This window comes from Pleurodeles waltl, chromosome 9 (assembly GCF_031143425.1).
Source record: "Pleurodeles waltl isolate 20211129_DDA chromosome 9, aPleWal1.hap1.20221129, whole genome shotgun sequence".
In the NCBI taxonomy this organism is placed as follows: Eukaryota; Metazoa; Chordata; class Amphibia; order Caudata; family Salamandridae; genus Pleurodeles; species Pleurodeles waltl.
The window spans coordinates 1,120,141,321-1,120,159,571 of NC_090448.1; the positions used below are offsets into that span (position 1 = coordinate 1,120,141,321).

The 18,251-nt window shown below is 40.1% G+C and overlaps 1 protein-coding gene across 1 annotated transcript in view; it reads right to left on the bottom strand.

Annotated features, from left to right (window-relative positions):
• Window positions 1-1,825: 1,825 nt before the first annotated feature.
• The window catches only part of TEDC1 (tubulin epsilon and delta complex 1), a 425,884-nt gene continuing 409,458 nt past the window's right edge, over window positions 1,826-18,251 (bottom strand). Inside the window, exon 8 of the mRNA XM_069208844.1 lies at window positions 1,826-2,687. Within this exon, the coding sequence (XP_069064945.1) occupies window positions 2,313-2,687 (375 nt within the window). The 3' untranslated portion in view covers window positions 1,826-2,312. The remainder of the gene's footprint in view (window positions 2,688-18,251) is intronic.

Sequence of the window (18,251 nt, forward strand, 5' to 3'; positions counted from 1 at the left end):
GCGGTTTCCACCGAAATTGCATTTTTAGATTTGCTGATAACTTTTGACTCCATAGACGGATCTTTATCAAATTTGGCAATTGCTTGCTATAGTCAGTTTAGTCTTGCAAACCAATTTTCAGGCTGGAGAAAAAAAGTTAAGTGGGAAATGTGTTTTCTAATTGTAGCTCCTACAGGAAATGTTGCTTGTTCCTACGGCAAAACCGTTGAACAGATTTACATTTGGCATGAAAGTGGAACTTTACTTGGAAAGCATGCTTTCATTGGTCTGAACTACATCTGTTCGGTAGCTTTTGAGCGTTAATCTTTTAAAAGAGCTACTGAGAAGTCCTTAAAGGGTTAATAGTTTTGTATATCCGTGCCCTTTAGAATCACGCTTCAGAAAGTCAAGAATCCTGTAGGTCAAAGGTGGTGCAAAGCTTGGACGAAGAGAGAATTGGCCACCTGCAGTGGGTTGGTAGTTGGCAATCAGGCCCTATGATCAGTCTCAGGTAGGTATGCAGGAAGGCTCTATCTTTGTGAAATCTCACAAATGGATCTTCAACAATAAATGTGTGCATCTCGCTGATCCCACTGGTGAAGGTGGAGTGCCAAACCAAGAGCAACCTTCTATGAAATATACTAGTGTTCATCCTGTGAACAGACTCAAAACCTTTTCATGACCTAGCTGAGGGCAATGCTCAGTTCCCACATCGTGGACGGGGACCAGAGACTAAACAGACCTTTAAGGGATTCCTTGATGGCTGTGCAACTGAACATACTAAACTAGTATGGGGCAACCCCATAACCCTGGGAACCTGGGCTACTGAATGCAAAAAAAAACAATGGTCCCCTGGGGGGGAGGAGAGGGGGGAGATATAAGCCAAAACCTCCTGGGCTAAATATTGTCACCCAAACCAATTGGATAAAGTCATCAAGTATGTTTACTTCAACACATTGTATAACATATCAGGTGCTCCAAAAATATACAGTGAAAGTGACAATTGTGAAAAGTAGTGCGCTGGTGCTTTCTATGTATATATCTTGTATATAATCAAATGTATTGTAGATAGTTTTTTGTACAGCACTATCTACAATACATTAGATTATATACAAGATATATACTTATAAAGCACCAAGGCACTACTTTTCACAATTGTCACTACTCACTTTCACTGCTTCATTTTTGGATCACGTTGGGAAAGCACCACAGACACTGGAGCTGATGTTTACCATCACATGCGTGGCCGGAGAATGACTATTTCCTGCCTTGACTCCCAGACCGTTCTTAGTTTTCGAGGAATGTTTTAGGAGAAGACCTCAATCAGTAGATTGTTATTCCACTCCTGAAAGAAGCCGTCTCTGAAAACGGCGTTTAGAGGACAGTAAACCATTTACCCAGAAAGTCATTCTTTCAAAGTAAAACAATATAACGCAAGCAGGGAAGTCATCTCCTGAAGGCTCTTATATTCTCTGAGAAAATCAGGATCCATTTGGGCATTTTCAGCAACTGAAACATCATAAGGGAACACTTGACTAACAGCACCAACCAATCAGTAAAATGTTGAGATCAGGCCAGATGAGTACAATTCTCTCCCAGTCTGTAGGACATGTCACCACAGTAGGGCCAGAGAAACAGTATGTAAGATGTCAGTTTTAGAGATGCTTAAACCAAAATCTGTCTAAACGCAAGTGTTACAGCTTTCAGTTTACTAAGACTGTAAAAAGACTGATGGCTGTGGATTCTGAACACAGAAAGGGGGAATATGTAGATGTATACACTTGAAAAACAAAAAAACATGTTTACAAAGTTTGTTGAGAGTTATAATGAAAGAACAGAAAAGTCATTCATGCACCAATCTGTAATTTTGGATACTTGAGAGCTTGATCGCTCCCTGTTGTGAGCCACTGAAGGGGTCTGGTCCAAAGGCTGAATAAAATAATTTGTTTACAATATTTATGGTTACCATCAATAAACATGTGACCAACTGGTCACCTTCGAAGCTGTCTGAAGAACCCACATCCTCTAAGTAATCATATTTATGATGTCATCATTAGGGACTCACAACCAATTCATGTCAAAGCAGAAATGTGGTACGCTTCTGTAAGAGACTAATAGATGAATCTGATGTCTCCCACATCCCTTTCTCTAATATAAGTCATATAACCCCACTGGACTTCAGATACCGGAAGACAATGAATTGCTGGATCAGACTGGGGAATATTGGATAAGGCTATTCAATTCAAAATACAGATTAAGATTCTTTCAAAGGAAGTCCTAGTGCTTTGGTGGAGGGATACACACAACAGATTAAGATTCTTTCAAAGGAAGTCCTAGTGCTTTGGTGGAGGGATACACACAACGCCTTGGAAAGCTTCTGCAATAGCTTCCAGCTTGCTCCGACATTCTTCCTGCAGCTGTCTCAGTTCCTTCTCCATGGCATTCCCCTTTTCTCGCAGTGCGCTGATCACCTCCGTGGCATGGAGATCCTTCATGGAGGGATCTTTGTGTCCCGAACCAGCAGTGCCTCTACTGGCAGAATAGCTGGTACCCCTAAACACCAGTCTGTGAGATCCATGCATTTGATTTTTGTCATGCCCACAGTTCTGTCTGAGACTTTCGGCTTCTTTGGCTACCCGCTGTCGTATTTTTGTGGCTGTCAGATAGAACTGTGCATCATTCAGGAGTTCATTTTCTTTTTCTTTGATCTGAAGGAAAGAGGAAATAAAACATGTTTGCATTTTAAATCGAATCCCAGTAGAGTATGAAGTCACGTTAAACTGTTACATTTTTTGCAAAGGTTTACAGCATGTACAAACTGTAAGATTTTTCTTAAAAAAAAATAGATGATATGATTTACAACACATGGGGCAGTATACTCTCCCTATAAAATGTTGCCAAATTATTTTCTTATCACTAGCGCATTCTAACACGCTTCTAACAAGAGAGGTGCGTCACTTGTAACCTGTAACGAATTATTACTGGAGGCTACTCCGATCTCTGACCATTGTGACTGCAGATGCAGAACAGCGAAAGATGCTATTAGAGAGGCCTGGCACCTGCTGCTCAAAGATCTAATGTCACACGCTTGAGAGGATGAAGATGATGGCACTGCCGGAGTCCTGTCACAGATGCATCCAGCGCTGCTCTGGATAACAGAGGGTACCACTTGCAGCTTTGACAATGCTCAGACAGTCCTTCTAACATTTCATAAACCTCTCCCCCCGTGAGTGTGACAGACACAGCTTGAATAAAGACAGCAGGCGTTGGGAATCTCTCGGTGACACACTCTCTAATCTTCAAACAGGATGACTTCGAGAAAGGAATGAAAATATGAAGCACCTCTAGCTTTCTTGCCCTGAGTCCATCTACGTGTGATGGTCAGACATGATGTCCCTCAGCAGCGCAGGGAGGTCTGGAGGCATAGCAGCTGCAGACCTCTCAGGGTTCTGAGGTCCTGGGCTACGTACCTCACCTAGTCCAGGTGTGTTCCGTTTGTGTTTTGAGACTTGTAGTCTCGTTTTCGTTATTTTATAGCAGTATTCACGTGTACCCATCCCACGTATTCTAAAGAATAAAGAGCCACTGAATGTGCATAAAAGGATGCTATATTTTTTATAATGTGCACATGGGGGTACTTCATCCTATCTAGAAATAGGCCCTCATTCTGACCCTGGCGGTTCTCTACCGCCAGGGCCAACGGGGGCGGGAGCACCGCCGACAGGCCGGCGGTGCTCCCTTGGTCATTCTGACCGCGGCGCTTTGGCCGCGGTCAGAACGGGAAAACCGGCGGTCTCCCGCCGGTTTTCCACTGACCTTAGAATCCTCCAAGGCGGCGCAGCTCGCTGCGCCGCCGAGGGGATTCTGACCCCCCCTACCGCCATCCTGTTCATGGAGGGAAAGCCGCCATGAACAGGATGGCGGTAGGGGGGGTCGCGGGGCCCCTGGGGGCCCCTGCCGTGCCCATGCCAATGGCATGGGCACGGCAGGGGCCCCCGTAAGAGGGCCCCGCAAAGTATTTCAGTGTCTGCCTTGCAGACACTGAAATACGCGACGGGTGCCACTGCACCCGTCGCACCTTCCCACTCCGCCGGCTCGATTACGAGCCGGCATCCTCGTGGGAAGGGAGTTTTTCCCTGGGCTGGCGGGCGGTCTTTTGGAGACCGCCCGCCAGCCCAGGGAAAAACTCATAATACCCTCCGCGGTCTTCAGACCGCGGAGCGGTATAATGGAGGGCGGGATCCTGGCGGGCGGCCTCCGCCGCCCGCCAGGGTCATAATGAGGCCCATAATAAGTTATTCCGTAATGCGCTTCATACAACATTTTGTTGTCCCTTACATGGTCTGTACATGACCATCAACAGCACTAAACGTTGACTTAGGAAGTGTAGAGGGCCGTGCAAGCCTTGTTGGGTGTTCAACATCAGTACTTGCAGGTCACAAGCTACTTCAGGAGGAGGGGCTTAACTTGCTAAGCCATTTTAACTTAAAATGGCAGAACAATCAAGAGAGCCAGATAAACTATAGGCGAACTATACAACAGGGAGGACCCCTCAATAGGGAATCTGAAAAAATGAAGCAAAATAAATACTGCTGGAGACAGTCCATCACATTTATACCTACTGCTTTAAAAGTCTCTTCTGAAGCTTTTAAATCCTTTCTATTGTTTCAAGGGCGAAGAGCTCTAAATACATTCCTCAATTTTCTATGTCCCAAAATAAATTTTTCTTGTTTTAAATATTTTCTAAATTCAAAGTTTGACCTAATTACCTTTGTGGATGCATCTTGTGAATCTATTAGAGATGAGAGGTCTTGGACAAAGTGGCGTTAAATATTTGTAAGCTAACAATCCTTCTCAAGATCTATTTCTACCAGTTCTATCCTCGAGAGACAGAAAGATTTTCTTAAAGTGATGGGCAAGATTACTGGTTTAGGTAACTGTGAGTAAAGGTAAAAAATTGCTTTTTCAAGACTTCAGCATTCACTTCGGGGTGGGGGGGGGAGGAGGAAGGGGAGAGGAGAGATGGGGGTAGGGAGGAGGAGAGAGAGAGAGTGTGAGTGTATATGTGTGTCTATATATATATATATATATATATATATATATATATATATATATAAACACTATCCCCCTTCTTCAAAGAGGAGGATTTTTAAACATTGGCAAAATTGTAAATAATATACATCACATATTTAAAATTAGATATTTAATCAAATGTCACCAAATTTAATTGAAATAGAAATGTTGTTCAATTGTGAACTTTGTGGTGATGCGATCATGTTATGGTATAAAGTGTAAACAAACATGGCGTCCAAAGGGTCGATGAAGGTGGAGATGCCAAAACGCGTTCTTGTGGAAATTGTAAATTAAACAATATTCAACATTTGCCTTGGAGTGCTGATCCTCTTTGAAGAAGAGGGAGAGTGTTACTATATAGACGCAGTGGCGCGCGTCAGCTGTCGAGCACCACGGGCGCTTAGGCGCGGAGCGACCATGCCGACCGAGTGTCTATATATGTGTGTTGCTGATAACTTTGGCGGTGTTTGATGAATCCCCACAAAACTTTCCAAAAATGTACTACTTTGTAACTAGTTAGTGCATGGAAAGCCCAGAAAAAGGGGGGTCCCAAAACATGCTTTTTCCCATTCATTTTTCCATTGAAACTTTAGACACAGCTACAGCCCAATCCACTGAACGGATTGCACCTAATTTGGCGGAAAGCTTTATCTTGGTCCAGCAAGGGTGCTTTTTATGTTTTGGTGCAAATCAGTTCAATAGTTTTTAAGCAATTAATATATTGGATATAAATAAAATTGGATATCTAGGGATGCGGAGCTGCTGTGGTTCCAACAGATGTCCTGCTGAGAAATGACTGGCAACCACCACCTCGACCAGGAAGTGGTGGCAGCCATCTAAGGACTCTGGACTCAGTCAGAGTCCTAAGAAACACAAAAAAGACTTAAGGGAGCAGGATAGGGATACCCCACCTGGAGTCAATGAATATTTAAAAAAAAAAAAAAAAATGCCACAAATTTGTGGAGGCTCCGTAAATCCACAGCAAAAATATAAAAAAAAAATACATAAATAAAATAAAAAAAAATAAAAAACACAAGCTCCTGGCAATTAAAAAATCCTCCTCCCCCAGGTTGCCAGGGCCTGGGGGGGAATTAACAGCATTAAGTTAAGGGGGTGGAGGTGCATGGACCCTCTTCCCAAGCCTCCATGAGGCCCCAGGGACTCCATTCCCGGGGTGACATTTCCTTGAAGGGGAGGTAGCCTGCAGGACCCCTTCACCGGGCCTGGAGAAGCCCCAGGCACCCCATTCCCGAGGCCAGTATCTAAGTTAAAGGGGATGGGGGGTCCCCCTAAGTGAGCCACAGAATGGCAGCTCAGTGACTGTGTCCCCAACCCCAGGAACACCGTCGATTTCAGTGCTCAAAAGTGCAGGCAGGTAAAATGCAAAGTTCTCCCACCAGGCGTGAGCACAAAGCTGTTGGACAAAGCAATGCCTTGATTGCTCCCAAATCACAGGAACAAAAGGAAACTGAGGACCTGGGCATCCCCTGCAGCCCTGGGTGAGCTCTGTGGCACCCCATTTAAAAAACAAAACAAAAAAGAAACGCACTATTTGGGGCCTCCCCTGGGTGGGCACCAGGGCACGCTACTTTACAGAAAAACATGCCTGTGCCTGCAGAAGCACTCGGCTTCCCCCACCCCTTATCAAAACAAATAGTGGGTGTCCCGGGTAGGTCCGAGAAAGAGACACCCACAAACAAAATTTTAAACAGTGAATAATAAAGGGGAGGCCAAAGCCAATTATTACTATTCACTGTTCCCTCAAGGAGTGCCCCCACAATGCCCTGGGAGGGCTATTTGGATATATTTTGTTTTTGGTATGTCCCTAGAAGGGGCAGGGACATTACCAATTTATTTTTTTAATGTTGTGGGAGGCTATATAAAATGATGTAGCCCTCGTGCAACACTAACATAAGTTTCTAGGGTCATTGAAAACATGACTCCAGAGAACTTACCATATTGTTTTAAAGCATTTCCCAGGCTTTAACTTTTGTTCTACTGCTGGGGTTGCACTGCCACCTAGGGGCTGGTTGGATGGTTGCAGTTTATTACATACAGTGTATCCCATAAACTACAAGGCCTGTATGTGGGTGTTTTTTGGTTGCATTTTTTTGAGTGTAAAATGTTAAAAAGTAGAAGTAAAAGATATTGGGGGTGATTCCGACTCTGGCGGTCCTTGACCGCCAGGGCCGGGGACCGCGGGAGCACCGCCAACAGGCTGGCGGTGCTCCCTTGGGCATTCTGACCGCGGCGGTACAGCCGCCATGGGGATTCCGACCCCCATACCACCATCCTGTTCCTGGCGGTTTTGGCCGCCAGGAACAGGATGGCGGTATGGGGTGTCGTGGGGCCCCTGGGGGCCCCTGCAGTGCCCATGCCAGTGGCATGGGCACTGCAGGGGCCCCCGTAACAGGGCCCCACTGAGAATTTCAGTGTCTGCATAGCAGACACTGAAATTCGCGACGGGTGCAACTGCACCCGTCGCACCCTTTCCACTCCGCCGGCTACATTCCGAGCCGGCATCCTTGTGGAAAGGGGTTTCCCGCTGGGCGGGCGGGCGGCCTTCTGGCGGTCGCCCGCCCGCCCGCCCAGCGGGAAACACAAAATAACCGCGGCGGTCTTCTGACCGCGCAACGGTATTCTGGCAGCTCCCGCCGGTACAGCGGTTACCGCGGCCGGCAGGAGTCAGAATGACCCCCATTGTGTTTTTCCCTTAAGGATAAAATACTATATCCCTCACTATTTATTTTGACATTTTTCACCCCAAAAACTATGCAAAAAGAGTCACAGACGTGTAGTTTAATAAAGGTTTATTAAATATTTTTAAGTAATTAGTAACAGTAAAGATTTAGTGTGTGTATTACTGAAATATACACTTGATTAAAATGATTGCTAATTTCTGGAGAAAGATGATAGACATGCTTTACATAAAGTGTGTTGGGTGGAGATAAGAGGGGGCTGGCCACAGGCTCCCTGTGGTCAACCCTCCACTGCACACTAGTGCGCAGGGGAGGGGAAGCTTTGCATATGGTAATAAAATATTACTTTACAATTTAAAAAAAACTAGAAATTCACTGAAAAATCCAAGGATTAAAGTAATGTTATAGTTGGGGGAAATGATCAGTAACCCCATAGTGTTGTAAACTCTAAAAACCACAGAAGTTCACCAGTTATAGTAATCGCAAGTAAAAATAATTAGTGCAGTCAAGTAACTATAACTTGTGTCCTGACCATGCACTGCTAATTATCCCGCATATTACATCACTCATGACATCTTCTATGACACCACTGATGATATCACTGCAACATTTGTAGTGAAATCATTGATGAGAAAACTGTAGGTGGCGGAGGCGCAAGTTATAATAAAATTAGGGCATGAGTAATATATAGTTACTTGAGATAACTGTAACTACAACTGGTGAATTTCTGTGTTTTTTAGAGTTTAAAACGTTACATTGTATCTGAACATCTCACCTAGCTGGAACGTTACTTTAACCTTTTTTTTTCTGTGAATACATATATTATTTTCACAGATTCCTGTTGATTGACCTTATTCCTAGACAGCCAACACCAATGTTAGGTATCCATGTTGCTGTGCTAGCTGCACATCGGTACAACATCATTTCTCGACATGACAAAGCATGTCCACAAAGGCACCATTAGCACTTGTGACATCAGTTACACATGCTTTTCCAAGCTACGGCGACAAAACAAGTATTGGCAAAGCCAATGGGTCCGGCCTTGTCATAGTAGTGAAATGGTTAATTTTTTTGTTTACATTTTATAATGCAACAATACCACAAAAAGGCAGAATAAAAAATGGCAGTGATATCTTCTGCATTAAGTGAAATTGTGAATCTATTTTCTGAAAAACTGCATAATTCTCATAAACCACCTAGGGTTAAAAAAACTGTGATAAAAAGTGACAAGAAGAATATATCATCCGATCAAGCGCTCAATTTGCAGACACCTACAATGTCACAATGCCACTTGAACTGCACTTTGAAAAGAAGTCGGGAAATAAATTACTATCTCTGCGCCTGAAGAGTAGGCAAAATAGGTAGCCATTTTGTAAGTATACTACACAAAAAGAAAATTAGAAAGCACACTATGAAATCTCTTTGTCACTGAAGAGTCAAGAATCATTTTTAAGCAGATATGAACAATGTGCACAAAGTTAAGGGAGCCAATGGGAAAGCCGGGCTGATCTGTCCATTTAGTAGGCTGTACTGGGCGTAAGCAAAATGTGAATGCTAATTCAACAGGCCAATGGATTAGGCCTGCTGACCAAAAGACCCTCTATGTACATATAATAATTATGTTTTGACAATAGACTAGTAAGACAGCAAAAGATGTCTCAAAGCCTAGACCTAAAAAGGGCACAGTTAACTAAAAACCGAATCAGAAAACAATTGAAGTAGGGATAGAATAATGGAAGAGGATTATAAAAGTAAAGTTCTGAGTTGGTAATAGGAGTAATAGACATGTGAGCCTGTTAGTTGATTTGGAAAAAAAAACGAGGTGCAAGTTTTAAAAGAATGTTTGGGAGTGCATAGCAGTAGGAAAGGTTTGAGGTGAGTCAGAGATGAGGGATGGGACAAACACTGAAGAGAATTATATTTGTTTGTTCTTTCAGTTTTTAAACGAATAACTGAAAGAACCAGACATACCCACACATTTAAATATGTAGTGATACACATGTATACACATGAAACATAGTAAGGCTTTAGTACCAGGCATAAGCTACGCTTTATATACAGACCTATATGTACACAGGAATCAGCAACATTTACATGGTCTGATATACACGTGTGGCTAAGTATACATATGCACACACGTATCCACATGTTATGTAAACTGGATGTAATTATTATGAACTATGGCACATACATACATTTATTGTTTCATATAAAATATAACATTTCTAAACATTGTTTTTTGGGGGATTTTCTTTTTAGCTCTGGTATTAGCCAAGACCTGTTGAGCTTACCAAAAGTATATGTATCATACACTTATATTACTGGGCATTCAGTCACCTCTGTTTATCCATTGGTCTGTTATTGTACCATTCATATTTTGCTTCCACACACTACAGCATACCACATGGGACAATGGGTGACTTCTTCAGCCACTGGCTAACTTCATTTTGGGTGAGTACAATCAGTCCTTTCACAAGGAGCACATCGCACACAAGGCAGGTAGTCCCCTTCGGTGCCAATGTTTTTGTTGTTTGTACTTTGTTATTACTTTAGTGTTGCCTTTGTAGAGTGATGTGATAGCAGGACCCTTTCTACCAGATAAGAACAAAGGGCACATTCCAGCTTTATCAGTTTCTGTCTCCTGCCACTGCTATAGTAAATTCCTTTGTTTATCTAACTGCTGCTTTTTCACACAATACCAGCCGCTCACATAAACGCTGAATATAAAACTCTTGACGTTGCTCTATCTTTGCAACCCTACTGGTCTGCCTGTCGTTCCTTCTTTCTGTCTCTCTTTCCTTTCTTTCAGACCTTCCTCTTTCTTTCATTGCATGTTCTTTCCTTCGTTCATTTATTCTGTTCCTTTTTCATGTTCCTTCTTTCATCCTTTACTTTTCCCTTCTTTCTTTCTTCTGTCCTTGTCTTTAATTTTTTTCTTTCCTTCTCTTGTTTCTTCCTGTCTTCTTTCTTTCCTTCTCTTTACGTTGTTTCCTTCTTTCTTTTCTTCTGTCTTTTCTTCTTTACTCATTTCCTTTTCTTCCTTCCTTCATTCTTCTTTCTTTCCTCCTGGCTTTTTAACTTTCTTCTTTCTTTTTAACTTCTTCCTTTTTTAGTTTCTTCTTCCTTTCTTTCATATGTTTTCCATTCTTTTTTCTACTTTTATTCCACTTTCTTTCTTTCTTCAAGAGGCCAGCAGGCAATGACAGACCAATTCGCTTTTTTTTTTAGGTCTTTGTTAGCTAAGACCTCTTAGGTTTGCTAAAAGTAGGTATTAAACAGAGGTTTTCAGCCAGACTTTGTCCATTAGTCTTTGGTTCCGACATTCACTTTTTTCTTCCACCTACTCCAGCATACATTATGGGCAATTTGTCAGCCCTCAACCCATTGACTGGCTTTACTATGAATTATGGTTTGCTGCCCATTCACAAACAGCACATCAAGACACAAAGTAGTTCCCTTCAGTGCCATGGAGTACTAGGGTAGTGTGTGCCTTTCAAAAAAAACATTTTTACCTTTAGCCAATGTGTTTAGATTGATCAGGGCCCAGCAATTTCCTCGACAATAAAATGTTGCAAATACTATAACTAAACAAAACAAGAATTGCCAAAAGGCTGGTGACAGGGTTGCCACTGTCCCAAGAGGCAAATACCGGCCATTTGTTGGTACACAATAGTACGTTAAACAAATAGTATGTATTAATTTGCAATATGAGTTTTCTACTTTTGTTTACTTTATTTATTAGCCAGGGATCATTAACACAGCTCAAGAACATATTTCAAAGTTTTTTCTTTTTCCTTTTGCTGTTTGAAGCAACTACAGGTAAGTGGAAAAACTACCAGCTTTAGGTGATTTCGCTTATTTTTGTACCAGCTGGTAAATATAAAATACTGGTGGTGCCAGTAGAAAATTGGTCAGGTGGCAACCCTAATGGTGGCCATCGCTTAGTCCTAGTGACGTAGCCAAAGCCTGTTTTCTTTTTGCTATAACTAAAGTAAAACATATGTATGATTGCATACAGACATACCCACACATCTAAAAGCAAGTAGGCATATACAAATAAATATAACGTACACACACATATAAGCACTCTACTTAATACTGATGCATAATTAATAACTCCCTATATAGCTACATCCATATGTACATGCATGTCATAATAGTAAGAATTTCAGCGCATGTTGTACATATACATAGACTGCATATATAAATTTTAGTTTATTCAAAACATTGTTATGCACTTATATTATAGTTACCTTTCCCTCCAATTACATTTAATTACTCAGATGTATAGCTATTATACTAGAAGGAGCAGAAACGTATATGCAGACACTCATCTACATATCTACATTTATTTATATATATATATATATATATATATATATATATATATATATATATATATACACACACACACACACACATATACACACACACACAACATACTGATGGATATAATGTATAAATATGTCTTTTTTTATCAATATATGTAGACAGAAAACATACATACATCCATCCATATGCATGTGTTCATTTATACAAACAGATAACAGTTACATATGTAAACAAATTATAGACCCATTTATCTCCATTTAGGTATATACATCTTTCTCTATAAAAAAGAAATCTATAAATGTAATGGTGTAAATATGCATGCATATTGCACACATAAGTTCACACAGATATACACAAATCTAGCTACTATATATGTGTGTATCTATATATATATATATATATATATATATACACACACACACTATTCCAGAGAACGGTGCAACTCAGTAAAGCACCTAAAAGGCTGCACAATATCTGAGAGCTCGCAGAAAAGTAGAGAATGAACACATTTAAAAAGTCATTCATGTGAGAAAATCGACAGCTCCATTTATTGGATACATTTGTAGAGGCAAACAACAAAAAATAAGAAAAAAATTGTAGAAAAAAGCCAAATGATGCACACACGCTGTCCCGGCCAAATGTCGACGCGTTTCGGCAAAAGCCTTTAACTGGACCTTGGCTGACATTTTTACACCATCTATTTAACTCTTTTTGTCCTTCTTCAATTTCAACAATGTAACCAAAGAGTTGTGCAAAGAGGCGGCCATATTGTAACGTAATAGTCTTCAATTCAAACTATTGAAACTTAACCATATATAAGAATCCAAAACATAAATGTCACATTATATATATTTCATATGATCCCTTATGATATCCTATTCTAAAAATAATTACTCCAACACCCAATTCTTCAAATTGCTAACAATGTACACAAGCTAATATTTATACATGTAATAAATACTGAACATATAAAAATATCTATATATATATTTTGTAAATTGTACATGATTTTTAGCATCACTGAGACAAATAATTTATGTATATATAAATTTCTAAAATGTGATATAAACATCAATAAATTCATCAATAAATGCAATATCTATGTTCTACAAATAGAAAAAAAAAATATAGAAAAAATATATAACTACTGTGTATATAAAGATGAGATGTTAAAAATGTATAAATACTTGTTACATCATAGCCTGTACTAAAAATAAATTCATTATTAAGTACCTCATTTCATCTCAGCAATGATGTCGAATTAATTGAAGAGCTGTAAATGAAATGATTTACAAAAAGGAACTAGGGCCTTATCGGATGTTAATTGTGCACCAATCAGAAGGATCATATTGTAATGTAAGACATATAAATAGACCAACAGGCCCCTAGAGGAAGAGAAAGGACCAATTAAATTTAGAAATCTAAACCACAAATCAACAACCTAACAATCACCCTAAAATGCTGAATGAAAATAATTTCAATTATTGTGCAAAATTACTCAACTAGGTGTAAAAAAGGATATAAACATATTATTTAAGAATACTTGTTTCATAGTCCAGTGCTGATATTTACATTCATTAAAAGGAAAAAAAGTTTCATTGTGATGTCTATTGTCACATACAGGAATTCCATTGTGTATAAATGGAGGCTGTGAAAGTTTGAAAGATCACAGATGTACATAAAGTTCTGCATCCAGATTATGTCCCCACGGGTTTTCAGAACCTAATAGTAAGATCATTTTTGATTCATTTTGTCTTAACAAAGCAGTTCTGTTCCCCCGTGAAGTGATGGCAATAGTTTTAATCCCATAAAATGTCAAAGAGCTACAGTTACCTTCATGGACATCCCAGAAGTGTTTGGCTAGGGGATATGATGGATCATGATTCTTGATTGCTCTGAGATGTTGTAGAAATCTTACTTTCAATTTATGGATGGTGCTGCCTACATATTTTTTATGGTAGCCACATTCAATAACATATACAACATACTCAGTGTCACAAGTAATACGATCGGTTATTTCACAAACTCAACCCTCAAACGTAGTGTACAAATGAGTGTTATGCGCATATTTGCAAGATTTACAGTGGCCACATTTTCAAAAGCCCAAACTTTTTTTAGATAGCCAAGATCGATTGGTTCTAGAACAGAAAAGACTTTGTGTGAGATGGTCTGCTATGGACCAGGTTTTACGATAGGTGATCTGAGGATGTAAACCCACACTATATTTGATGGAAGAGTCATGACGTAAAATGTGCCAATTTCTTTGTATGATGTTACTTAGTTGAGTATGCTGAGAGTTAAATTTGAGAAATAGCCTGGGAGGTGATCTCTCACCTTGACATTTATCATCACTACCTCTTGGTTTAAAAAGTAATTTTTCTCTTGACATATTCAATACTCTCGAATGGGCATCATTTAAGATCTTCCGAGGATAACCTCTGTCCAGAAATCTCTGAGTCATGACAGTAATTTCAGTGTTGAAGCATTCATCATCAGAACAAATTCTACGGCCCCGTAAAAATTTACTGTATGGGATGCTCTATTTTAAAGCTGATGACCACTGTTGCCATGCAAAATAGAATTACATGCAGTTGGCTTGCGGAATATGGTAGTCTGCAACATTTCATTATGGACGGTTACCTGAACATCTAAAAACTCAATGCTACAAGCACTGTATTTTAAATCCAAATGGATATTGAATTCATTATTGTTAATTATATTAACATATTGAGCCAAGGATTGTTCATCACCATCCCAAATGAGAAAAAGGTCATCAATGTATCTGACCCATAGAACCACTCGTTCCATGTAGTGACTATTGGAGTCAGACCATGCTACCTCCTTTTCCCACCAACCCATGTAAAGGTTTGCGTATGTGGGAGCAAATGAAGCTCCCATTGCTGTCCCCTGTTTCTGCAAATAGTATTCGTTGTCAAATAAGAAAACATTGTGGGTAAGGCAGAATCTCAACAAAGTTAAAAGCATGTTAGTATGTTGAAAGAATTCTATTTTGCGGGTACCCAAAAAATGTCTGCAAGCCTGAATACCATATTCATGCATGATGGAAGTATAAAGAGCAGTGACATCCATGGTGACCAATAGAAAACTAGATTGCCATGGAATGTTGTGTACTTTGTCTAAAAAGTTATTTGTGTCTCGCAAATAGGAGGGCAATTCAGTTACGTAGGGACATAAAAACAAATCCAAATATCGAGAAGTATTTTCTAAGAGGGAGGAATTCATACTGACAATCGGTCGTCAGGGGGGATGATTCTTATTTTTGTGGATCTTTGGTGAGAAATAAATACAGGGAATTCACTGAAATTCAACCTTCAAATAGAGGTACTCATTCTGATCAATTAGGCCATTTGTACACCATGTATCCAGCATCTCCCAATACATAACCTGGTATGCCGTAGTGGGGTTGGTGCCTAATTTTTCATAATGGTCCCTGTTGGATAACTGGTGATGGGCCTCCTTGACATAGCTCTCTATATCCATAATTACAATATTGCCCCCTTTGTCAGAGGGCTTGATGGCAATCGTACCATTAGATTTTAAATCATTCAAATCTTTCCAATCATTGGCTGAAAAGTTGATTCTCTTAGATCTTTTCAATTTACTACCATTCCAATCATTACGAAAACGATCAATATGATCAACCACCAGTTCATAAAAGGTGTCAATTAAATTACCAGTGGGTAACTGTGGATTGAATTTACTGGAAGGTTTTAATGCACTAGAAATGGTGTGATCTACTGTGAATCCCATGGTTTTCAAGGTGTCATTGTCAGAATCTCTGCTATCACTCATGGTTTCTCCTGTGATGATGAAATCACCAATTTCTACTAAATCGGAGACATCATTGATGTGAAACCCAGAGAAATTTCCCACACTGATATTAGACCCTGATATATTGACCCGTGCTTTGTTGGAAAAATGCTTCATTAAACGCAGTTTGCGTGTGAATTTATATAGTTCAATTCTAATGTTGACATAATCCGAATTCACATCCGGCAAAAACTCAACCATAGGTTGAGAATGCGTTTTTGGTTCTGCGTCAAATCAACTTTAGAAATGTTCACAATGATATTGGAATTGTCAATTTGGGAATCCCCCTCTAATCTTAATGTTTGTAATTTCTTCCTCTTCCCCCTCCGTGTCTTGTGCCTCCTTGACCTCGTCCTCTGTTCCTGTTTGATTGTGGCGTGACTAATTGTAGTAGTCGCATTTCCCCGTGAAAATCCAATTTATTGGAAGAAGCCTCATCAGCCGATGAACTCAAATCGGAACTTTCATCTACAGAATTTGCAGGCACATTGAAGTTATCCGTTATTGAGATTTTGTCTTGTGCTCGAAGAGTATTATATTTTTGAGCAAACGTGTAAATTCTTCCCAATTCATAATCTTTTTTGTCTCTATTGAATTTGGAGGCCTTACGAATTTTGATTTCATCTTCTTTTTTTGTAATGCGTTCTTCCATTTTTACCAACAGTTGTTGTATTTCTTGAGAACTGCCCAATTTTTCCAATTCTTTTGTTAGCTGTTCAATCTTGTGTGTTTGTTCCTCCATGAGTCGTTTAGAGTGAATAATTAGAGTTTCCATCAATTTGACAAAGCAATCAGATGTATGTGATCTCCATTGTTCAAGTAGATCGGGATCTATATCACCAAGAGTTGGCAAAATTAAAATTCTTAACCCTCGGGGTACTCGACCATTTTCTATGTATTTAGTTAACGAGGTCATTTCCCACCCTTTTTTCAGTTCTAAAATCCGTGCCTTTTCCAATTCAGAAACAATATTTGCTGCAGTGCGGATTGAAGGATTTATAACAGTTGGTGTCCCTGAGGCATTGTCAAACAGGGTGGTAGCTGCTTGTTCCCATACGGCTCTTCGATTAGCCATATTGTGTTTAATTGTTCAAACGGTTGTACTATGGAACCACGTAAAAAATGAGGGCCGAAGATAACAGCTGAAAAACGAGGTTCTCAATATGTAAATAGCGGTCTGTCAGTGAAAAAAAGAGGATCCAAAGGACAAAAAGGAGGGGGAAAAAAACCAAAATGAGGCGAGGAAGGGAAAACAATGAAATTCCAAGAAAAATTGTAAATGTAAAAAAATTTATATATATATATAAATATATATACACACACACACACACACAGCAGAGGTTTTAATGTTTGTACATACTGATGTGGTACCCTGCTGTGTTGCAAGTATAGTGATCATGTAGGTAAGAGCCAGCTCTTCTCTAATCTTCTGAAACTGAGAAGGCTGTCAGTTTATCTTATGTTTATGGGTAACAAATTTCATAGTTTGGCTACTAGAACAGAGAAAGATGTTCCACCCATGGGTTTTATCTTGTAGGCTAGAGTTTTGAGACAAGGTGCAATTTCAGCATATGTTCCTTTGTTGTATGTATTTGATGGTTTCCTTCCTAATTAAAACTGGTCCTTTGCCATATTTTGCTTTGTGGGTGACACAAAGCAGATTGAAGGAGAATCTTCTTGCAACTTAATGGCCTTCAATGCAGGGGAGATGTGTGCTTGTTAGGTCCGGGCGTAGAAATCCGTTCCACCTACGGAGTTTGCGGAATTCGAGCACTTTACGCAGTAGCGTAGAGTTCCCGTATTCCACAATCCGGAGCAGATAAGAATTAGTTTGCAGGTACGAGGTTGGGTTTCGCCGCTGCGTCCGGCCGCGATGGCAGCCAAAACAGTCTCGCTTGCGAGCGCAAATGGACCTGGAGTCGATTTTCTACTCTAGATACATCTAAACAAAGTGGTTTTTGAGTGAACTTTCATCTCTAATGGACCCTTCAAGTTGTTCTCTAGATGGAGAAGCCTTCTTTTCTAAACAGGAAGTGCCCCAGAGACTCCAACTTCCTGTTCTGTCCAGCAGGCTCCTCCCAGTGCTTTGGCCATCTTCTGATCACTTTTCACTTGGATTTCGAGGTGGAAGGATTACTCTCTTCGCCTCCTGGATATACCTTTGGATTTAAGGACTTTATTTATGTGAAATCACACAAGTAAGTTCCAAACCTATTGAATAAGGGAGGTGTTTGTTTGCTTGGGCATGCACCGATATTTCTTTGTAGTTTAATTTCATTAAAAAAAAATATAGTGGTGGGAGTGGCCTGGAGTTTAAGTATGGGACTAATTATTTAT